General features: G+C 47.7%; 1 protein-coding gene across 4 annotated transcripts in view; it reads left to right on the plus strand.

Moving 5' to 3' along the window:
* LOC120793489 (A-kinase anchor protein 13-like) overlaps positions 1–24380 on the plus strand; it is a 102708-nt gene that overhangs the window by 71957 nt on the left and 6371 nt on the right. The window contains exons 16-45 of one of the 4 annotated variants that reach the window (XM_040133615.1): positions 606–665; positions 2309–2368; positions 2570–2750; positions 2973–3081; positions 3237–3365; positions 5124–5166; positions 5515–5626; positions 10308–10470; positions 12699–12766; positions 13461–13518; positions 14926–15100; positions 16957–17063; positions 17265–17411; positions 17514–17623; positions 17801–17944; positions 18405–18530; positions 18640–18757; positions 19066–19186; positions 19821–19951; positions 20037–20113; positions 20224–20290; positions 20483–20597; positions 21524–21606; positions 21690–21881; positions 21970–22125; positions 22296–22366; positions 22935–22979; positions 23248–23298; positions 23390–23584; positions 23698–23979. In XM_040133615.1, the coding sequence (XP_039989549.1) occupies positions 606–665; positions 2309–2368; positions 2570–2750; positions 2973–3081; positions 3237–3365; positions 5124–5166; positions 5515–5626; positions 10308–10470; positions 12699–12766; positions 13461–13518; positions 14926–15100; positions 16957–17063; positions 17265–17411; positions 17514–17623; positions 17801–17944; positions 18405–18530; positions 18640–18757; positions 19066–19186; positions 19821–19951; positions 20037–20113; positions 20224–20290; positions 20483–20597; positions 21524–21606; positions 21690–21881; positions 21970–22125; positions 22296–22366; positions 22935–22979; positions 23248–23298; positions 23390–23584; positions 23698–23979 (3496 nt within the window). The remainder of the gene's footprint in view (positions 1–605; positions 666–2308; positions 2369–2569; positions 2751–2972; positions 3082–3236; positions 3366–5123; positions 5167–5514; positions 5627–10307; positions 10471–12698; positions 12767–13460; positions 13519–14925; positions 15101–16956; positions 17064–17264; positions 17412–17513; positions 17624–17800; positions 17945–18404; positions 18531–18639; positions 18758–19065; positions 19187–19820; positions 19952–20036; positions 20114–20223; positions 20291–20482; positions 20598–21523; positions 21607–21689; positions 21882–21969; positions 22126–22295; positions 22367–22934; positions 22980–23247; positions 23299–23389; positions 23585–23697; positions 23980–24380) is intronic. The other 3 variants (XM_040133616.1, XM_040133618.1, XM_040133617.1) reach the window with 3 other exon arrangements.

Below are 24380 nucleotides of genomic sequence, written 5' to 3' on the forward strand. Positions count from 1 at the left end.
TTCATCAAAGCAGAACCTTCCAATTTCTGAGGGAAAACAGGAAAGTCTTCACCGGTCAGGAAATTTCCGAGGCAAACGCTTCAGTCAGCTGGGGATGTGTGAGCAGTGCAGCGTTGGTTTTCAGCTGGAGCCCCCGGCTGCCTGAAGCACTACTCTGCCTTCCAGAGTAACGTTGTGGTGCAAGCTGCCAGCTCTAAATGTGTGTCAGTGGAATATGAGAGACACACAAGAGCCACTTTCCCTTCAGGGTGTCAGGGACCTGTGGTCTCCGGGACCAGCAGAATCTTTAGAAATATGCTGCAGCTCTGTAGACATGCTACACATCGTGACCTGAGGACTTTCCACTTCAGCACCGCGGCGTGCTGTAGACCAGCAGGTCTTCTCACCACGGCACCACATCCTCGTTTCGTGCCTGACGCAGCGGTTTTCCTTCTGGACACTTTTATTCTTACTGTAATGAATGTCTGCTTCGCTGTGCTTCCTGACCAGCGCATCCAAAATGAGCAGGTTTAGCTGATTGACAGAGACTCTAGCTTACAAAGACTAATCCACCTCACTTCTCCTCACGTCTTTCCACTAACAGTCCATCTGTCCCTTCCTTCCAGCTCGCCCAAGAGCCTGTCGGGAGAGGTGAAGAGAGCCAAGCCCCCCCTCCACAGGAGAAGGTACTCCTTTCACCCACACATCACACACCCAGATTCTTCCTCCCTTACCGCTGTGGATTGTGTGTTTGAGCTGTCAGAAAGCTGATCTGTCAGCGAGTCAGTGTCGAATTCACTGAATTCACTTAGTTCGTTCACGCTCACATTAGTCACTAATGACCAGAGCCCCGCAGACAGACGGCAGAAGCTCTGTGTGAAAGACAGGACTCTGGAAAAGTTGGGAAGATGTTCTTAGACCTTGAGGAGTGTGCGCTTCATGCCACAGGACTTAGGAACAAAATGTGAAGCTCTAAAAACACGAGTATAATCTCACTGCTCTCCTGTGTCTGGGTGGAGTTTGTCATTCTTGAGTTTTCTCACTGGAGTGCAGTGATGCCATCATCTTTCCAGCCTCAGCCTGCTCACATGACACTCTAGAGACAAACGCACGCGCGCACACACACACACACACACACACACACACACACACACACACACACACACACACACTCACTCCCTGTGCCATGCATGGTATCCCATGGAAAAGTCATTAATGGAATGAAAGAAGTAGCTCCGCATAGTCTGGTATGCGTGAGGGCGGAGATGGAAAAATCCTCTGTGACTCAGTTGAATGTGCTGCAGCGATGCATGGAGACAAACATCTTCGTGCATCAAGTCCACCTCTGGACAAGCTCCTCTCACTGACGGGTCCATTACGTTACTGCAGTGAGGACAGCAGAGAACCAGACGGTACCCAGTGTTTCAAAAGACCACCGTGATGCGTCTGTATCACTAGCTGAAGAACAGCAGGTCTGTATTTTCTGTCTGGTTGCACTCACAAGGCAACTGTTTATCAAAGTGAAAATCTACATGTTGTCACCTCAAGGTAAATGTCCTGAGGCATTGACATCAACCAGTGAGCGTCATTCATCTAGACAGAGACAGAGGCTTTGTGTTGGTCTTTTTTTCTTGGCTTTCCTGAGTGTGTCCCGACAGCGTGCTGCACGTGCGGTGACTGACAGATGACGTTCACATCAATGTCGCACCAACTCAGGTCTGGTGACCTGAATGTCACACGGACGTTCTCCTCCATCTTCCTCTCCCTCATTTGTGACCACCTGTCACAGTGTGTCCACGCCAAAGCGCCACACTTAAACCACACGACGGCGACTGAACAAGCTCCGTCCGCTGAAAAAGTCTGTGAAATGTGGTCGCGAGCTCCAGAAGCTTGTTGGTGGCTCTTTAGCTTTGGTTTGTAGTGACAGGCACAGAAGGTGTGCTGTTAGATTAAGAGATGTGGAGGGGAAAGAAGCAGTGACAGGAGACAGTTAGTGCTGAAACATCCGTTCTCATCTCAGAGTCGCTGACACGGCTGCTGCTTTTCTGCTGGGGCCCAGTAGAATTCCAGGTTTTTTCTGAAGTCAAGTTAAACTGAACAGCTTAAGCAAGCGTACACACAACCCTCTGTAACACGGCTCTGCAATCTGCGCTGCTGTCCACTCATTTCAGCAGGCGCGAGGCCTCGCCAGAACGTAATGTCTTCGTGAAATCATCATCATCGTCATCGTCATCATTAATCCACCTCCCCTGTCAAACATCTAAACACCCCTCTCTGTCTCACCTTCCATCATCCATTCCTCATCCCTCCATCTTTTTCATTTCTGCAGTATGAGCTGGTGTCCATCCAACCTGCATCGTCCCAATCAGGAGCAAATAGACAACAGAAGGTAAAGCGCTGAGGTCGATGACAATGAACTGCTTCTGCTTCTGCTTCCAGCTGAAATCCTTCCACTCGAGGCCACACTGCATCACCTTCAGCTGTACTGTAACATAAACATGTTCAGAAATGTGCAGTGGTCTGGCCGCACAGCACCACAGCGTGACAAAAGACAGTCGGTTCTATCTCTGTGTTGTGTTCTTGCACCCAGCTACAGTCTGGAGGGTCTGGAGGTGCAGAGGGGAGGGGTCCAGACTCAGTGTCCCAGGCTGAGTGATCAGGAGGAGAGGACTGCAGGCCGGAGTTTACGCCTGGACAGCCAGGAGAGAGGCTCGCTGGTCTCCCTCACCGAGGAGGAGCAGGAAGGCGACGGCAGCAGCATCGATAGCCAGGTGTGTGTGTGTGTGTGTGTGTGTGTGTGCGCGCGTGTGTGCGCGCTGTATTTAGATAACACACTCAGCTGGAGGCTAGTGTTGACATTTTGTGTTTGAGGCTGAGGCTTTGTCGGCCTAGACAGTCAGTCCAGTTCAGGGGAATACGGGGATTCAGGTCACGGCTGTATTAGTGTGTGTTTCATTATTTACGTCTTATTTTCCCCTCGTGTGTGTTTTTAGACATCACATCAGCTACTGTCAATGACAACTAGCTATCCTGCCATGTTTCATCACCAAAACCTCACCAAATCCATCTCCATGGTTACCATCAGTCACCGTGACATAGATGGTGAGTTTCGGCTTTATTTTTATTCATTTTTTCTGATTGATCATCCTTCGTTGTCTTGTTTCCTCCTGTACCTTTGAAGTTGAACTCCCGCAGTAATATCGTTCTTTTACTTGTTCGTCTGTTCATCCTGCCACACTCCTTCCGTACCTTTTTAGTGAGAGGATTTCCTCCATCAAAGCGACGAATCAACTTCTCCCTCAGTATCTCCCCGCTCCTCCCCAAAACTAGACGCTTCTTTTCTATTGGCTCGTCCTCCAGCGACGAGGAGGAGGAGGAGGGAGAGAGTGAGTATGACGAGTGTTTCCTCTGTCGGTGTGAAGTCCCGTAACGCTGCCCAACAAAACAACAAGTGCTGACTAAAATGTGCTCACCTGCACCTGGAGCAGCAGAATCAGACGGAGAGAAAAGACACGTCCTGCTTCATTTGTCCTCTGAAGCCATCAGCTGTTCACAGCTCAGAATAAAGACTTTCATTTGGACACGAGGAGTTCAGCGAATTAGGGGAGTGTTCAGGCGTGTCTCTTCTGTCCGTTTAATCTCTCCGGTCATACGCCACCCTGTCCTGAACGTCTGCTGACTGACCTCTGCCCAGCCTTATGAACATTTAACTTCCGACCAGTGTAACCACACTGCTTTATGTTGGTCTCTTTACTAAAATGAAGTTACCCCTTCAGACTTAGATTAACAACACCTAAAGCTTTCATCACCTAAAGGTTAGGAGACAAGAGAAAACCGTGGGCGTGTCAGTCTCCTGTCTGTGTGTTCAGGAGAGAGACTCTTCACGCTGCAGCAGTATAACACCCGTCTTGTCCAATAACTGTGAAGCTGTCTCATTTAACTTCACCAGAACAACATCAACCGACCCAACCCCCCAAAAACACCCCAAAGTGCCCCCTCAACGCAACCATGGCCAGAGTCAGGTTAGGTTTACTGGTTACGCTGAGGATGTCAGGAGTCGTCTGCAGACAACTTAAACCAGGCTCAACTTTTGCTGCAACGCAGTGTGACATCATCCGGCAAGACGCCACGCCGGCCAATCACGTACGAGCGAGCTCACACTGCCGATGATTACTGTGTAACTTGAAGCCAGGATTTCTGCCGTGACCCAAGATAAAATCAGCGTCTCTGCGAAGACGTTCCAGAGCCGTTAAATCCAGTCTGTGAGCATTTCGAACCTCAGTGTGGTGCTTTGGCATCTGATACGCCTTCACACACATTCATCGGTTACCCCGACTGGACTTCCTGGATCAGATTCCTTAAACACCACCTGTCCACCAACACAGCCCACACAGGGCTGGTTTCAGCCTGAATCCCCTCTGAGGAAACAGGTACCTTTTGTACAAATCAGATTTGTGAACATTTGGACATTCTTGACCTTGGGAACACTAGCTTGACAAAATAATCTTAACTCAAACCCCAATTACTAGCTCTAACCTGCATCTCATTGGCGTCGTGAGGTCATCAAGTTTATTGTCATGGAGGAAGCATGCGAGTCTATCCAATGAAACTCTGACACAGACATGTATGGTGGAAATATACGGTCTGTGACTCAAAATATTAAGTTCACGGCAGATCTCACTCACATGTAGTGTAGGCAATAAATTAGAAATGGATACATTATCTGAAGAGTGTATTGACCTTTTGGTTTGTGTGGACATGGTCTACTCAACATAACAGATTGTTGGAAGTACTTCTGCTTTTCTCTGTCTACTGAATGTTGTACGTGACCAGAACTAGTTTGACGCTTATTTTTTTTGTACTGGCTACACTGAGAGAGAGGTGTTATACCCGTGTACAAGATGTCTGCTGTACTGTTGGGATGAGCTTAAACCCACGAGTCCTCCCCTCTTTGTTTGGTGTTGACCTCGGTACTCCTGTATTAGAGCCCTCGTCTTGTCCTATCAACATTTAGCTTGAGCAGATTTCAGTTGATAAATTTACCCTTCAACGCTTTATTGCGATATCATAGGAACAGAATGGCCATGCGGTGTCTCAACTGTGTTGTCTGATCAGATGATGATTGTCTCCTTTGCTTCCTGTAGGGGTCAGCCCCTTCACCAGTAACTGTGGCTCACTGGAGTACAGGTAAGAAGGGAAACTGATAACGATAACGTCATTTACTCTGTTGTTAGACATAGCATTGGTTTCCCCATCTGTTTGGGGATGGTTGTCCAATTTTTAACCACAGTAACTTTCCAGAATACAGGAGTTGTTGACGCAAGTTGTAATTGTAATGCATGGTATCGTAATATCATTTTTAATACAATTTTAATACAATTTCCAATTACTTTAAATCAAAATGTAACGTCACACTGCTGCATTACTGAGAAAAGTGCTGAGATGGCTGTATGTTGATGTTACCCTCTGTCAAAAAGCATTTGGTTAGATTGAAATCAGCAGCCTGGCTTCATAATGGCTCTTTGTGCTTGTCAGTATTTCAGAGGAGGAGCCAGGCCCTCTGCGGAGCGACACCGAGGCGAAAGGAGGACCTAAAATCAGCCGGACGTTCAGCTACCTTCGCAGTAAGATGAGCAAGAAAGGCAAGGTGAGAACTCCTGCAGCATACACCGTACACCAGCAAAATTCACCGTGACCTGTGAAAAGAGTCGAATCCCCCGCAGCCCATCACAGAAATCAGTAAGATTACATACACAGCACAAATAAGCCTTCGGGGTGTCGACGCGTTTCACTAAGGTTTTTCCTGTACAGCATACTTTGACTGATGTGTTAGGAAATACTGGGCAGTCTCTCTGACATGGGACTCAGCACACTTCACTGAGACTGAACCTTGTGTGTGGGCTTGGCTGATAAAGACACTGGTGTTTGTAGTGGTATTTTTTACATTTGGATCCATATTAATCTATATTCTATAAACGGGGGTGTTGTGGCTGAAGCACAATGTCTGCAGCTGTGGCTGTATTGATTTATTTTCTACTTGCATTGATGGGACATCACACTGGCGGTTACTGTTTACAGCTACAATTCGTAGTCAAGTCAAGCTGAGCTTCATTTATTTAAACAGCCCAGAATCCCAAGTGTGTGTCAGAGAGCTCTACAGTCTGTCCAGCGTAGGACAGCATTGTTTAAGATCTCCATCTTGATTCAGAAGAAGTTACACTAGTGACTGTTGAACCTGAGCGAGAGGCAGGATTGTGTTTGTTGTTGACTGCGGCTGATTTATCTGCACTGTACTATTAATAACTGTCATCAGAGGCTCTAATGCAGCTACAGGAAGCAGCTACAGGAAGCTTTAGCTGCTTCACAATAAAAGCTTTCCAGTGGTAGGTGTGATGGCAAAATGGTTGGTTTCCCCATCCTGTGTAAACGGTCGACCTATGTCCTGTCAACTGAGGCCGATGTTCTGTCTTTTGAGCTTAGGTTGTTTTAATGAACTGTACGAACTGATTCTGGCAAACAGATGCAGGCCTGAACTTGCTGTTTATTGAACTGTTTGTCTAAACTCATGCAGTGCCTACGTGGCCACAACTGTATTTAAAGACAGGATCCTCCTATTGACAGCGTCCTCTGAAACCTCTGTGGTGGAGAGAGACTGCACCCTATTTGGCCAAATAGTACTGAAGAGCCCGTCTCTGTCTCTGTTTGATGATCATTGCTGACTATTGCTGGTTGCTCCCTTTAATTCATTGAATATTCTGTAATAAATTCTTAGAATCGCAGTAAACTCATGGTTGTCTTTACTTCCTCACCATAGAGGAGATTTTTGCCTCTACAGTAGGCACGTCATGGAGAAAGTGGCTGTTTGGTCTGGGTTAGAGAAAACACAATGATGATGGTGATGTGCTCCATCATGCAGTAAGCAGTGTTTTACTGCAGTAATTCATGGTGAAAGTCCTCAGGGCTTGGTAATGATGGCTGAAGTAGTTTTTCAGAATGTAAGCTGCTTCTGAAACAACTGATCATCAAATCATCTGACAGTCACGTTAATGTCTGTGTGTCATTTAGCTGGATGGCTAGCTAACACACACACACACACAGACAAACACAAACACTGACATAAACACATGCAATGTAACCTGGCGAGTCAAAACACAGCAGGTAATTTTATTAGAGACCGGGGTTGAAGATCAGACGCTGCACTGTGTCAGTGACCTGCATCTGGCAACACCTGGAACACATTAGATCATCACTTGAATTTGTAAGGTAAGCCACATGTCCTGCAGCTGCACTATAGCTGAAGCTAGCTGTGCGGTGGACCTACACAATAAAGCTAGCTTTCCCGTGGCACTAGCTGTGCATTGGACCTACATTATGAAGCTAGCTGTGCAATGGACCTATACAATGAAGCTAACTCTGCAGTGGAGCTACCCGATGAAGCTAACTGTGTAACACACAACTGCATCATAATTACTAGTATGAGTGTGATGTATAGGATCACTGTGCCATTATTGATGCAGTGTGCCCCGAATCACCATCACAGAACAGGAAGTCTAAACAGCTCAGTGGTTTCCTTCTCTCCTCGTAGGTGATTTCACCCTGACATTTGTCCTTTAGTTCCTGTAGTTTGAACCATTATAATGGAGAGCAAAGATAAAGTCAAAACTCCTAGAAGCATGCATTTAAATTCTGTATCTTTAAAAAGCATTTTGCCTCAGAGAAGCAGCATTTTCAGAAGAATCAGTCTGAATCAGGGACTACTCTTTGGTCAGTAACAGGGATATAAATGAATCCCCCCCTTTGAATTGTTGGTGGATGATACCCACTCTCAGTCTAAAACAGCAACTACATTAAAATAGGGTTTTGCTCTTCGATTCACATTAGAATGAACTGAGTGGGACTCATCAGTCACCATCACTGTGACTTATGAGTCCCACTTAGGTGGACAGGACATACCGGCGGTATCAAAGAGTGTTTGAATCTGAAAGTTCTCGCTGCTGAGCTGCACTAGCCTTCAAATAATAAATTTCTCTAATTTTTACCCCTCCGGTGTCCTGGAAATGCTGCCTCTATACAACTAAATTGCAGCAGCAAATACGTTTCTCTGTCTGGATTATGTTCAGAGGCTGCTCTTACAGCAGTGCAAGCATTAGCAATGTCACAGCCATACGCTCACTATGAACAGTACATGTCATTGTGCAGTTATTGGGAATCAATATTAGTGCGTTTGTATTAGAGTGAATTCAGGTGAGTTTCATTTGAGCTGACGTATCCGTCCTAAATGCAGCTGATACCAGGTCTTCCATCATTAGAAATTTAGAAGAGCGTGACCCTTACCCAGCAAGCTAAAAACAGAACTGAACTCAGTAAAAGTGGAAGTGAAAGTAAATATTCACATGAAAGAATAAAAAAAGAGTGGAATAGAACAGAAAATAGAAATTTTATACAAGAGTCAACATATTTACTGAGATAAAACATCCCAAAGTTAAAACATTGGGATGTTTTATCAAAAGTTAAAAAAAATAAACCCAATAAAATAGCAAAAAACCAAACAAATGCAAGGAAAAACCAGGAAACAAACAATGCATCATGTAATATTTGAAATTTGACAATTTTGTCATTATGCAGAAAATGGTGGCTTTGTGAAGATGAGCACTGCAAAACACTGCAGACAGTGAAAGAGGAACTGTGTGGGGGTGTGTGTAGATGTGTGCTAGCTCACTTCCTGATCTGAAAGCAGACAGAGGAGAAGCAGCAGCAGCAGCTTGTACACAATGCGAGAATCAAGGCGACGGCAACAGGATGTGATCCGACAGAGAAAGAAATGATGCAGTCAGATGGGACAGACAGTAGAGAGCCATGCTGAGTAAGAGGTTCAGTCGCTCGGTGAGGTGGAGAGGAGAAACTGGATCGGATGAGGTAAGGGGAGGACAATGTGGGACTGTGATGGTGGTGAGGGTTTGGGTGCAGGGTTTTTAGTGAAGCATGCGGAGGTTGGCTGGTTGTTGGTCACAGGGTGCAGTAAGAGTTCAAATCCTGCATCCTGGAGACTGTTTCATTGCGTGTGGAAAAACGAGGTCCTCCTCCTCTCAGTTATCACAACAAACACCACCGTTTTGATGTGAGAGCACTGAAGGACTCGTACATTTATCTGCAGTTTGGGGGGAGGGGGCACTACGCAGGCACCATTAGATATCAGATGCTTGAGATGACTGACAGTTCTGTCTCTTCAGCTCTTTGATGGCAATGAAACTCGCAGTCATCCCAAGAGAAGAAGAACTTTGTCAGAAAAAGTCTGCTTCTTGAATAAAAAGTCAAAACTACAGTAAGAATGAGAGGAAAGAAGAAAACATCCAATCCCCCAGCTCAAAACCCAGCGAGATGATGCTGCAGCTATCACTTATTTCCATTCATTTGGCCTATGACATGTCAAAAGTACCTAGTCGTGATGGTTCTTCAAATGTCTTTTGTACAAGTGAAAGTATAAAACTCAACGATCCTCAGTTTACAAAGATAACTGAGAAAGAAAAGCAAATCTCTTGTTTAAGGAGCTGGAGCCCGAGAACGGTTTCACTACTTTTACATTTAAAAAAAGGGACTTTAATGATGAAGCTCTGGGTTTTTGTGTTGGGGAACATTGAGGAGCTGATTCAGAGAAAACTTTGAAATGAGACGTTACAGTGTGGAAATGTAGCTCTGGGGGCAGCCTCTCTTCCCAGCTTGCAGCTCTGCAGAGCATGTCCAGAACACACATGGTCGCACAGTGTGCGGGTTCCACACACATCGGGCTCCTGACTCACTAAAACCCGCTCAGCTCAAAGATTCTCACAACGGCTCCATTCGAAGCCGAGACGTGTCCGTTTGGGACCTGAAATCCCTTCGCTTCACCGAAGGGACTCTTTACGTTACACCGAATTAGCATTGGCGCGCTGACGTCAGCACAGCCCCGACTGTGGGCTCGTGGGAGCATTGAGTGACAGCGCGGCGTGTCGAAGGCTTGCATCATTTCTCACCCCGGTCTTATCTGCACCGCTGGCGATACTCCCACAACAGAGGCAGGGCTGGAGACGTAAAGTTTCTCTGTGTGTTGATGTTCTGATTGTATCTGAGCAACCAGACCACATCAGAGCGACGCTAGTGTTCCGAATGGAAACATGTACTCTCTGTTTTCTCTCATGTCTATTAGAGTTCAAGCCGTCGGTTATTGTAGTGACAGTTAGGCGCTTGTGTAGCAGGTTCTAAGTGAAACGGGATTATTTTAACGTAACGACGGAGATTCCTGAATGTTTTATCTTTGCTGACTGTCTGTGTCTCTCTTTGGCGGCTTCCAGGAGAAGGAGAAGGAGAGGAGAGGAGAGAAGGAACGGGAGAGTAAAGAGCGAGAAAAGAAGAGTGCAAACGGTCACCTCTTCATCCCGGTCAGCCCGTCTTCCTCCGCAGCCTGTCAGCACTGCTCCAAAGCTCTGCACAACAAGGACACCTTCCTCTGCAACAGTAAGACTCGCTCGCACCTCTCTCTGTCCTCCTCTACTTTGTCCGCCCTTCTTCTTTTATTACTCCTTCCATTCTCTCTTTCCCGAGAGCCGGGTTTTTCTTCTGTCTCATCTTAACTCTCCTCTTCCTCTTCTTCCTTCCTTCCTTTTTTTCTTTCCCTTCTTCCTCTTGAAGTCTTTCATTCAGTAGTTTCACTGTGATGCATCTGTCTCATTTCCCTTTAACTCTTTTTCTCACATACCCGCACTGCAGTGGATTTAATAATGACGCCCACGCTCATCTGCGCATCCACACGTTAGCATCCTTAGTCCTGCAGTGCAGGCGGAGAAGTCCGTCTCCAGCGCTTTGCGTAACTTTGTCCTGTAGACCTCGTGACGGATTTCAGGGACAGAAACCACGCAGAGATCGGGCCGTTCGTTCAGTGTGAACTGAATGTGTTGGTTTTACAGTCAGTCGGCATGTTTGCTGTTTGTCCCCTGCTCTCTGTGCTTTGTTCATCTCAGCGCTCATCAGTGCTTTTCTCCAAAAGGAACGTTTGTCTTTCGTCAGAGTATAAAACCTGTTAACAGGGAGAGTGGTTGTATAATCGTCATCATCATTATTATTATTATCATGATAACTGGTTCAAAGAGAAATCACTTGCTTATTACAGTCAGAGAATTTGACCTGGAGATAACCTGATAAACTCTGTAACTTTATTTTATTGTTATCATGGCGCCATGCTGCAGGTCAGGATGATGTTTGGAGACGCTGTTTTAATCTACAAGCAGTCGTCAGATGATTAATTAATCACCACACAAAAAACTTCTTTTCTGGCAATCGAAACGTTTTTCCTGATCAATGCCCTTTAAAAGATAAGACCGGTCTTGTGCTATATTTTTCTAACTGTCATTAAATCCCATGTTTTAGAGGCAAACCATCAACGCGTCAGTCCGTCTCTTTCCGACTTCCTGCCTGTGTTGCCGAGCTCCGAGTTCATTGGTTCCCACCGAAGACATAACTCTATAAAAACAGCTCACCGTTATATGATTTCGTTTTAAATAAGAATCAGTAATTTTCTGAAACAGCCGCTCACTGTAGTTTCTAACGGACGTCACTCAAACCGGAGGAAATAGTGCATTTTGTTGGGGACTATTTTCAGCAACGTATCGATCCACATATGGTGCTCCAGGGAGTATTTGGGGCAGCGGGACGGTGTGTGTGTGTGGGACGGAGTCAGAATCAACTACGGTGTGTGCGTGCGTTCACGGTGATGAGGGGACTTGTCGCCCAGCGCAACAGTGTGACTCACTGGTGTGTTTTAATAGTCTTCTGGAAACAGTGGAGCTGCATGGCCCAGAGCAAGACGATACGTCAGAGACTGGTTGGCAGGAGACAGTCGGTGATGGTTTAGGCTTTAATGTAACAAAGAAAAATGTGGAATATGACCAGACTTCTCCTGTAGAGCGATTCCTGTCTGTAGATGCAAAGGTTTTCGATACCTGTGTATGCGGAGCGTGTAAAGACTTGAAGTCTGTGGTGGAGTTTAGTTGTGTGAATTACAGAGAAGAGCTCAGTGTCTCATTCGGCGTCACCTGAGGTTTATCCTGGGTCACTGATGCAGGAACGTGACCGCAGAGTATAGGTCATATCCCTGTTAGTGTTTAGCGTGAAAACTACCGTGAGGTTCCTGAACCTTCGGACACACCGTGAGAACGTAGATGCGACGATTGGAACTAACAGGAAGTTGTTGGTTCGAGGAGGCAGAGAGACTCTGAGCAGATGAAGGCGGAAGCTTTCACACTGCTTCTTGCTGATGCAGTGTTTTCGTTTGAGCATGAAGGGCCGAGCTGTGTCGGGGTGTGTGTGTGTGTGTGTGTGTGTGTGTGTGTGTGTGTGTGTGTGTGTGTGTGTGTGTGTGTGTGTGTGTGTGGCTCTCTGTTCCATAAATAGCAAGATGGCAGCAGGAACCCTGTGCTAACTTCAGTCTTACAGCCTGTTGCATCACTCCGTGTGTCTGTGTGTGTTGTTATTGTCATAGCGACTAGTTCAGTGTTTGTATGGAGGGGAAACTGTTCACAGAGAACACCGCAGTGCGTGTGTGTGTGCAGGAAATGGAGGATGAGATCATTGTGTGTGTGTGTGTGTGTGTGTGTGTGTGTGTGTGTGTGTGTAGCTGTAGCATGTCGGTTTGCACGGACACATGAAAGTGCTTGTTTGTAATGACGATCTTCATGTATTGTTTGCAGACTGTGGGGTTCATGTCCATAAGAGCTGCAGAGAGAGTGCATCTGTCTGTCCAAAGAGCAAAGCAAAGGTAGGTCTGCTACGCACCTGCATTTCAGCTCCCTGTTTCTCTGCACGGGTCTAAAATAAAACCTGAATGGTCCAGGCAGCCCGGCGGTCCCGAGAGGGAGGGCCGCTCCTCTCATGAACACTCACGGCTCCGCGTCACCGAGTTCGTGATGGTTCACCTTTCTTGTTGTGTAACCATGGCAACCAGGGAAACCGCAGCGTAGGAAGTGATCCGGAACTTGATTTATCTATATCTGAGTTCACTGAATGACCTCTTCAACCGCAGAGGCAGATCCAGCTTCAGTCTGATGATCCGCTCTGGGGCGATAAACAACATTTATGATGTCACCAGCCCTAACCTGCTGTAATAGTCATGTCACAAGGCTGTCCAACTCCCCTTCAGCTGTGTTCAGGCTGGTTGGACCGGAGGTGGCCGGCGGCGGCGGCGGCGGCAGCATTGTGCCCTGCTGCTGCTGCTGATTCAGCTGATTCAGCAGCAGCCACTCGCTGTCTGACAGCGGCTCTAGAGGGAGTCACGTAAACATGAACGACCACAGTCTTCTTGCAGCAGGAATCACAACAGTCTTTTATAGAGACCACCGTACAGTAGCAGAGGAGTGTGTGTTACTTCTGAACAACATGAGTCTTCTAACCTCACAGTCAACGTTACCAGATGCTTTACCTCACACCTAATGATGTCCTGTGTTTGTCCTCAGCAGCAGTTGCTGGTGCCAGAAGCTGCTCCTGGGTCAGCTGTCAACATGAGGAGTAAATGTAAGAACACGTACAAACGAACACACACCGAGTGGGAGTTGAACTGACTGAACAGCTGGCAACATGAGACCAGAACAGACACACTATTGCTGATCAGAAATATTGAAATGAACCTGAAGGGCATCAGCTCTAGCTTGACCATCATGTCCATCCTAATTTCCTCGTTGCTTTTGTTTGTTTGTTTTTTTTTGTCAATTGAACCCGTCACACAGAAAGCCCCGTGTCCCTTTGTTGGCTAAAGTGTCACCAAACAGCAGATCAAGCAGTAAATGAAATGAACAGTGTCGTGTGTTTTTAGCTGTTGGAGTCAGGCTCATTGAAACACCACAACACCGCATCAGGTGCAAGTTCAGCTACAGTTCAGCCTGTTCAGCTGCTAATGATCCCACTTCTCCACCTTAAAGGTTCATTCCAGTTTAGGTCTCATTTGAATGGTTTATTCCATCAGTGCTGTCATTTCTGGTAACACTGGTTTCCTCAAAGTCACTGCTGAGATCTTTGAACGCGATGGCATCACTACAGCCAAGTCTGTCAGGTCAAGAGACACCAGCAGCCAGACGATCAGACAGGTCGGAAAAAAACCTACAGTTTGACAGGGTGATCTAAACCAAACTAAGAGTGAGACGCCTGCCGTGTCTCCTGTTGACCTTCACTACACAGGGAAACTACACACAGGTCGAGTGATGGGTTTCCTGTTCAGCTTCATTCTCTCCTCTAGATCAGTCCGACCAATTTGTTTCCTTCCTGTCGCTCTTTTTTTCTCTCGTCATGTCAGACTTCCTTTTAACAATGCACATCCCACATCTCAGTTCAGAACAATGTCAGCACTGATAGGAAAGATGGTCAGAATGAGACAAGGACCAGGGCGAGATCCCCCTCTGAACCCTCCCTCTCAAGTTGCCCTCGGTTTGGAGCGACCCTGGAAAAAGACAGCTACAGGCGCTCGTAGTAAAACAGCTCCACTACGTGTGGGGAATTAGACCCCATGTGTCAGTTGCTCACATCATCAGTAGATGACAGCGAAATAGAAACATCATAGAAGAATAAGATTTAAAAGGCCCTCAGTGTAGCAAATAGAATTTACAATTTACAGCAGCAGATCACTTCCATTTCCATGTTACACTGCCACCTCCTCCCGTACCAGACGGTATAATGTAGCCTTCAGTATGACATGCTGTAAATATTGCTCGATAACAAGTGTGGTGACCAAAACTCTCCTTTTGCAACGAGAGAGGAGGGTTAAACAGTCATCTCACAGTGAATCTGAACAGGAACACCACCCCTTTTTCTCCTGGAAGGGGGGGTCAGAGTGAAGAAGGGCCAACAGCGTTAGTTTGACCAGTCAAAGGCCTGTATGCCTCAACTCGGCATCAAAGATTCATGCTGCACTTTGATGTTTGTATCTAGCTACGTCTTCAGCATCATCTGTATCATCCACATCCTCCTCATCGTCACGGGAACGCTGGTCCACGGTAACCACCCCTGACGACCAGATTCCTGTGATGTTTCCACGGAGACACCCCAGCATCTTCAACCCACACAGTAACCTGGCCAAAAGCATCTCCACCAGCAACATAGCAGGGTGAGGAGAGACCACACACACTTACACACTTACACGCACACACAGCAGCACAGACTGACCTACACAGTGCTGTGTTTTCGAGACCAGGAAAAACACCTGTGCTGGGAGGGACTCAACCCTGTGGGCAGAGACGGTCAGTGTCCACCTGTGTGTGATGTATTTAACAACACGCATCAATGGTAGCTTGGTTGACAGCAATATTTCCTCGTGCAAATACACTGGGCCAACGTTTGCCTTTCCTGAGATCAGACGTCGTGTCACTCTGCTACTTGAAAGGTGCTATATGTAAGTTTCCTCTGCTGCGCAACGTGGTTTCTTGCCGGTAGCAGGTGGTGGTGGTCGCTTGCCGAGCGCATCAGCCATCGTTGTGTTAGCAAGACAAGAGGTTAGAATACGTCTTCTGAGCAGACTGGACGCTAAAGTGACTCACTATCGCAAATTGGTATTATGAGATGGGACGGGCCGGGGCTGGCTGGTTAGCATGCTAACTTCAGTAGAAGAAAAGAAGTGGTAGAAATAGAAGCAAAACAAGAGCTAACATGGGCGTTGCTTTCCACCACTGGAGACAGCTCTTGGTGAGTAATGGAATGACGTTTGATGCTAAAATCGCAACATTTCTCCCAGACAGGTAAGTGAACAGCTGTTGATGATAACGCTGGCTATGTAGCGATAGAAAACTTATATATAGCACCTTTAACATTCATCTACAGCTCAGTCGTCGTCATTTTTGCCACATGGGGTCAGAAAAAAACAACCAAACAAATTCACAGATAAACATAGTTTTTATGCAGACACAGAGCAGATGTGAACAGATGTTCGTTCATCTAGAGTGGTGTTTGTGTCGTCCTGATGAATCTAAGTCCAACATTCACACTCTGTTATCTCTCGTCATGCTCTCGACCAGCTCCTGAGGGAAATACCTGCAGTCTAGTGCTGAGCAGGGGGTGTGCAGAGTCATTTCAGAGCTTGTTGGGTGAAAACAGCTGCCTGAGACAAGCGTACAGTGAATGCCCAAACCCAAATCAAAAATATGAGCTAAAACAGGCCAAAAGGAAAAAAGCTCTGTTGGGCTGCACAGTTTGGTTTGAGTCCTCCAACCCTCCTATATTACACAGAGTAATTTTATTTGATGTTGATTTCAGAAACACTGATTCTTACAGGGTTAAATATCAATGAATACTTCAACTTCACGTTCTTCTTCACACCCTCAGCAGAGCGGCAGCAGCAGTGGCCCCACATCAGCCTGGCTGATCTTACCAGCTCAGAGGCTGGTAAATACAGACATCAGGACAGACGCACAGAAGATATTTGTCAGCTCATTTGGACATGACAGAAGCTCTGACAGGAGAATGTCCCACTCATGGTGAATAAAGCAGTGAAGGGGATCTTTAAAAAAAAAAAAAAAAGTCAATGTCATTTATGTTGAGAAATAATTAGTGCCTCGTCTACAGTATCATTTGGTGTCAGCCTAAAACCTCTAGCACTGGTCGGTCTCTGTGCTCTAGAACAGCATATGAAAGGTTGCGTTTTTGGATGAAATGCGAGGACAGACGATCGGAGCGTGTTTATATTTGCTGTCAAACTGTGGAACAGACATCCTGTCGACATTCACCTTTTTACCTCAGTGATTTGTACACTGGCATTCCTGCGGTGCGCAGTACATTCGGTCAGTTTAGAAAGAAACTGTGCCGTCTGTGCCGGTGCTGTTCTTCTTACTGTTATTTTATTGTCCTGGTCTCTGTTTCTTGCTGTCTCCTCTGTTAGTGTGAAGCGGCCTGTGAACCTGCTAATGATGATGATGTTATTTGGAGAGTGAACCTCATTCATGGTCAGGTTTTTTTTTTTCTTCCTTGCAGGATAGAGGATGTTCCACTGAAAGGCCTGAAGTTTCTGTCTCAATCAACCGACTCTCTCCATCAGGGGAGCAAAGTCAATGCCTCGACCGAGTCGCTCACTGATGAAGGTAGCACCAACACACACACACACACACACACACACACACACACACACACACACACACACACACAGTGTGAAAACAAGTAGGGAGACTCTTAGCTGTAGAGAATGTATTTATTTGACAAAGCTGGTCAAGCTGATGTTGAGGCAGATTCCTGCATGTGCTGCTCTAAGTACTTGCGTGTGTCTGTGTTTCGTGTCGGTGAAGGCACTGAGATGATGGACAGTCAGCTGATGGGAGAGTTTGAGTGTGACATAAAAGATCTGGAAGCTGATTCTTGGAGCAGCACGGTGGATAAGAAGTTCCTGAAGCAGGTGAAGAAAGATGAAATCAAGCGACAAGACGTCATCTACGGTAAAAAATGTTGTGACTCGTTTTGGGAGGAAGAGCAGCTGTCGGTGTAAAAGCTCCTGTCATGTCCATGCATGTGCAGATAAGAGTCCTTTCTCTCCACAGAGTTGTACCAGACAGAGTTCCACCATGTGAGGACACTGAAAATCATGTCTGAAGTGTACTATAAAGGCCTTCAGAGGGAGGTTCAGCTAGAGACGGACACTCTGGACAAGGTGACCAATGAACTGAGGAGCGCGTCCACTAAAGGACGTAGACCCATCAGCCACAACATTAAAACCAATAACTGGATTTAATGTTCTGGCTGATGGGTGAACGCGGGCAGCATTCATAGGAAAATTTGTCATTAAAGTAGACACACGAAAGTCTCGTCTTCTGGTCATTTTCTGCAGATTTTTCCGGTTTTGGACGATTTGCTGCACATGCACACAGAGTTTTTCAGCCGGCTCCTGGAGACAAGGAGAGCTTCATCGGCTCAAGGACAAAACAACAACAGCTTCCTCATCTGCCGCATTGGGGACGTCCTGGTCCACCAGGTGAGCAAGAGGAGAGAGAAATGGCTGCGGGGATGAAAACACCAGGTGCTTGGGGACGACACGAAGGTTTGATAACACTGTTGGACCAGCAGACCGAGCAGGAGGCAGGGACACAGGATCAGTTGTGTTCTCTGCGGTCAGCTGTACCTGATGGTGTAAGCTTTCGTAGTGCTGACAGTCTGTGACAGTTGTGCATATGGTCAGATGGTGTTAAAAGGTCTCACTGAAACTAAAGCTGACACTGTCACAAGAGCGGGGATAAGAAAAAGTGATCGCGCCCATGCCCTGGGGAGCATGAGCTTGCTCGGTAAACTTCGACGCCATCTGTTCATTCTTGAGTAGCTAGGAGACATTTTGGCTGATGGTGGCACTAGAGGACAGGTGAACTGTATCCACAGCTGATCCAGGACTTGAATGCGATTGTTCCTTTCTTTGATCTGAATGTTGTCTTCACGTTCAGTTTTCAGACTGCGGTGCTGATCGCATGAAGAAAGTTTATGGGAAGTTCTGCAGTCGCCACAATGAAGCCGTCAATCTCTACAAAGACCTGCATGCCAAAGACAAACGCTTCCAGGCTTTCATTAAGGTCAGCTCCCGTCTATATATTTAACATGTTAGGGGACGTCCATTACAGGTCACGTGCGTGTCTGTGCGTTAATCTGAGACGACCTTTGTGTATCTTTGTGTCTGTGCAGAGGACAATGACCAGCAGCATAGTGCGGAGGCTCAGTATTCCAGAGTGCATTTTGTTGGTCACCCAGAGGATCACCAAGTATCCCGTTCTGATCCAGAGGATACTCCAGCACACTAAAGGTGAGGTCCGAGGTGCTTCCTGCAACACGTCCCCGAAAGGCTCCGCTGACACGAACACCCAGAGGCTGTGATTGTCAGTGACAGTGTGTGTGAGACTGTAGAGGGTGTAGACTGAACGGCACCAATGCTCCACAGTTCAGAGCTCGCTGTAGGCGTTGAGTGTTGCTGTGCTGACTGGCAGCTTAATGATTCATTGTATAATGACAGGAACAAAGGCAGAATGCTGAGCCACAGTCTCGTACAGTGCATGGAATAAAGGAAGCGATAGAAACAGACATGATTTATGTGGCACCTCTATGCTCTAACAGACTCCGATGGAGACCACAGCGGCGTTTGTGAATCGCTGCGCTGTGTGAAGGAGCTGATCGCGGCTGTGGACAGTAAGGTCAACGAGCAGGAGAAGAAACGCAGACTGAGGGAGGTCCACAGGTACACACAACTGCACGCTCTATGATGACTGTGCTGGGGCCGGGCGGGGCCAACCTCCGTCATAACTGTAATCTAGACTAGTGTGTCAGCTCCCAAACCAGCAGAAACACAGATGCCTGTTCTGGGGTCTGACAGCCCCCCCAACTCAAGCACTTGGTCTTTATAAACTGAGGTTCAAAGGTCAGTCTGTTCTCCGGAGACAGAAGTTGAGAAAACAACCTCAACACAAAGTCCAGACGTAGCTGAGGAAGATCATGTGATGCAATAGAAAGCTCCAGCTAAATACACCTGTAACTGTGTAACTAATTCACATTGTGATTGGATTTTCTCCAGATATTTCTAAGACCTTTACAGATAATAGGAACAAGTTTTGTGTACGACTGTAATCATAGACATTCACAGTCACATCGGACCTCCGTACGGGAGAAGACGCTTCAGTTTAGCCCAGATTAAAAAATAAGATTTGAGGTACGTTATTGATTAGTGAATATACAATAAGCTGCCTCACAAAAACACAATACCGTATATGAGGCAGGAGGATCAGCCGACACCTCATTCTCAGTCCAGTCCGCGTCTTTTGCCAGTGCTCTTCTCTCTTCCTCAGTGTAAACCTGACTTTCTCTGTGATCTGCAGTCGCACTGACAGTAAGTCCATCATGAGGATGAAGAGTGGTCAGATGTTTGCTAAAGAGGACCTGATCAGAGGAAGGAAGCTGCTGCACGACGGAGCACTTCAGCTGAAGAACTCTGCTGGAAGACTCAAAGGTTCACAGACAGGCTCTGCAGAGAACATGACCTAGTGGTGTAAAGCGGGCAGGATGTTGCTCATTCTTGCGTCTTCATGTTGCAGATGTCCACGCCATGCTGCTGTCTGACGTGTTGGTCTTTCTTCAGGAAAAGGACCAGAAATATGTCTTTGCCTCCTTGGTAAGTAGCACATTGCCGTACCGTATAAATATGCACTAAAATTCTCAGCCGTTCCACATACTGCCTACTGTCCTGAGCGTAGAGTTTGACCTGGACCTCTTTGTCCTCAGGACCAGCGCTCTACAGTCATCTCGTTACAGAACCTGATTGTTAGAGAAGTGGCGAATGAGGAGCGAGGTCAGCCGTTTTCTTTCCTTTCCTTTGCTGCTGTTCTTTGATTTCATCCTTTTTCAATACACGATATCACATCCACGTCTTCCGCGTGACGAGACATGATACACACACACTGTCTGTGACTGTACTGATGTGAACTGGATGAATGAAGACTGAGCTGATGTGAAGCACTGATTCAGGTCTTGTCTCCCGCAGGGCTCTTTCTGATAACTGCTGGTACGGAGAGACCGGAGATGGTGGAGGTGTTGGCCAGCAGCAAGGAGGAGCGCAACACATGGAGGACCATTATACAGGATGCCATGCACTGCATGTGAGGACACACACCCACACACACACACGGGTTCTCATTCTTACTGTAACAAACTACATCAGAGTTCTTATCGTAGAGGAACCAGAGGAAAAGCTCCCAACGCTGGTCTGTTAGGATGAAGACGTGAAGTGTCCGTCACTGTCCGTGTTCAGGGGTACGCACTTGTGTGTGTGTCTGTGTCTGTGTGTGGGGAGTGAGCCCCCGTCCCGCATTACATAAGTCAGCGTTGAACGGACCCTTACACCTTGAGCCCGTGGGGGGAGTGGTGATGCGGCTCACATGACATGGCTCTGAATGGCGAAACATTCGCCAAGGACACCGGCGTTCAACGAAAAGTGAAGAGCTCTGCGAAGGTCTTTAGCTTGGACCGACCACATATGATGTCGACCTGATTGATTCTCTAGGAGGAGCTTGTTAGAGTACAATGGCCGCAAAAACTGCACCAACGTTGCACAGTAAATTCAAAATGGCACCCGTCGGTGCTTGGGCCCTAAATATGTTACTTTCATGGTTAGAGACGTCGGGATTTGCATCTGCTTTAATAACATGAATGAGATGGGTGAATATAATGATCAGAGCTCGTGGTAATTCTGTTTAACGGCGTTCCAATCGGGGCAGGCAACATTCACAGATGTGACTCCGCAGCCACACATCTAAACGATGAAGCGAGCGAGAAAAGTATCGTCTTGAGCTACCAGAATAAGCCTCTGTTAGTAAAACCTTAGTCTCCATAAAACATGGACTGAAACACGTGGAGCGTGCAAAGAAGAACTGTGTCAGATCCACGGCTCTGACCCGATTCACTGAAGCACCTTTTTGACCTCCGAGCGTGGCAGTGTGGGGCTCGGAAATTGGTTTGGATGGAGAACACACCTTGTGGGAGGACATTTGAGAATCACACTGGGGGCGTATTTGTGTGTTGACAGGGAGAAAGACGAGGACGAGGGAGTTCCCAGTGAGACAGAAGAGGACAGGAGGCAGCAGGAGAGCAGAGTGAAGGAGATCCGAGGTGACCACCCGCCCGTTGTCTTGTGTTGCGTTGTGTTGTGTTGTATTGGACAGGTCATGAATCCGTTTGTGTTTTCATTCCAGAGCTTCTACGAAGGAAAGACGAGCAGATCATCTCTTTATTGGAGGAAAAGGTCCACGTCTTCAGAGAGCTGGGCGACTGTAGCCCCGCCACCGAGGATACAAACCCACCAGTCAGGGAGCGGATGTTATTCAGGGCCACACCTGATGATGTCACAAAGGGGGAGCCAATCATAAAGGATGCCTTGAGGGAAGGTGAGCAGGGGCTGTATCACATCGTGTGTGTGTGCGTGTCAGAGATGAAAGGTTAACGCTGTGTATAATTTGGTCCATCTGTGTCCAGTGGAGAGCCTGCGAGCTTTAGTCAGCGCCGGTGTTGGTGGAGCAGGCTGCGGTGTTCCGGCTGGCCTGACAGGGGGCAGTGTCGGGCCGGTCTGTCTGCCCCGCAGAGCTGAGACGTTCGGAGGCTTCGACAGCCATCAGATGAACAGCAGCAAGAGTGAGACACATACACTCACACACGGAGGTTATTAAACACACACACGGGAAGGGAGGAGACTAGAGGGTGTTTTGGTCAGCAGTTGCATATTCTGTTGCTCCACATGACAGCAGGTTTATCACACCTGTCGACCTCACTCCTTCCTCTCCTCTCTTCTTCTGTGTCCTCAGACGGAGAGAAGGAAGAAGGGGATGAGTCGCTGGACCTCCGCAGGACCGAGTCAGACAGCGTGTTGAAGAAGGTGCGTCTCCTCGGTGCATTACGGACGAACGCATTTGGTCCCCGGATCTGTTTCTGACCCTGGGTGTCACTCAGTGTTTCAGAGTCAGTGGTTAAGCTCTGCGGGTCACACCTGTGTAACACCCGCTTAGCTCTCAAACTGACACGTCCCCGTTACACCTGTTTTATCATGACATAGCAAGGATGTCCAGATAGATGAAACAAATAACGGGACGCTAAGAGTAGTTTGGAAGGATATTGTGGGATGTGACATCCTAACAGGACATTTAGAAGTCTGGATGCGGGCTCGTCAGGAAATTGGTGGCGGAGCCTGCTGTGGTAAAACTGAAGGACAAGTCACTCAGGTGTCACGGTGACAGCGTGGTGTCGTTCTCCACACACCAGCTTCACCTGCTCCTCATCTAGACACACACTCTGCCAGCATTACATTACAATACGGCTGTGTGGATGTTAAATGTGCTTGAAAAGTTCATATGCTGTGTGTGTGTGTGTGTGTGTGTTTGTGTGTGTGTGTGTGTGTGTGTGTGTGTGTGCATGTGTGTGCGTGTGCGTGCGCGCAACCCCCTCAGGGAGCCTCTGCCAGCCTACAGATGATGCTGAAGAGAAACAATGAGGTAAGCATGCGACTGTGCTGCCACTGTTGAGTGTCATGACTTTGGTCTACTGTGCCTGACGTCAGTTACCCATCAGGCATTGTCACCGTTCATTACGACCATATCAGGTCAGAAGGAAGGCTGAGACGAACCCAGTTACTGACATCAAGGTTTGGAGTAGTGAGGGCAGAATCTCTCTGGAGATCTGTCTGTGACACAAAGTCATAGGGTTAAACCTGTTCAGCTCTCTACTGAAAGCTCGGTGTCATTCAGCGCTGTGTTTCTCCAGCAGGTCCAGCACAGTGTGACACATCTTCACGACCTGCTGATTTCACTGCAGGTACCAGAAACGCACCCACAGCTCCTCGGATATTGTGTTTCCACTTTTCTTTCATGACACTTGGGCCCCAACCCTCTTCTCCTGCCTCTAGGCTGTAGTGATCCAGCAGGACTCGTTCGTCGAGGACCAGCGGCAGGCCCTGAACGACCGGCTGGCCGCCAACTCCTCCAGACACTCTTCGTCATCCTCGCTCTCGTCCTCGTCGTCCTCCCGCCCCTCCTCCCTCATCGAGCAGGAGAAGCACAGGAGTCTGGAGAGACAGCGGCAGGAGGCGGCCAGCCTGCAGGTTCGCTCGGCCGGCGTTTTCCTCACACCATCATGAACCTGTTCACTCCGCTTGCATTGTACAGTGTTTATCCACCCCTGCACCTCACAGTCTCCCCTCTGTGTCGCTTTCAGAAACAGCAGGCTGCACACCAGGAAGAAAAGAGGAGGAGAGAGAAGGAATGGGAGCTGAAGGAGAAAGGCCTGGCAGAGTGGGAGCAGAGGCTGAGGGGGGAGGAGGAGGAGACCAGGAGGAGGCACCAGGAGCTGCTGGAGGAGAGAGAGACGCTGCGGAGGAAGAAAGAGGAGTACCAGAGAGAGCTGGAGAGGCTGAGGGAGGCACAAAGGAGGCTGGAGAGGGACAAGGAGACCCTGAGGAGAGACACCGACAGACTGGAGGCCATGAGGAGAGACGAGGTCAGGGTCTGGGGGACTGTATCCCCGTCCACACAGATGCAGGCAGTGTGATGAAGCTTTGAATACAGAACAAGGGGCAACATGTTAGTCCAGTGCTGTTTGTTTTTGTTCTTCTACGGTGAGCCATTCATGGTCCTCCTGGTCCTCCCTCCCAGGTCCCCCCCCCGTGATTAGAGACACTGTGTGGAGCTTTACTCGGGACTGGCTGAGCTCCATGTAGTCCAAAGAGTTACAGTTGTAACTTGTGCCACATTAACAGCCAGCAAGACGTCTGTGTTTGCACACCACCACTGGTGTGACGGTGTACAGGCCCCCACAGGTGGCAAACTGCTGGTGATTACAGGACCTGTTACTTCTGGCCACTGGTCCCCAGATTTTGAAACCACAGGCCATGCTAGTTT

Source organism: Xiphias gladius, chromosome 8 (genome assembly GCF_016859285.1).
Source record: "Xiphias gladius isolate SHS-SW01 ecotype Sanya breed wild chromosome 8, ASM1685928v1, whole genome shotgun sequence".
In the NCBI taxonomy this organism is placed as follows: Eukaryota; Metazoa; Chordata; class Actinopteri; order Istiophoriformes; family Xiphiidae; genus Xiphias; species Xiphias gladius.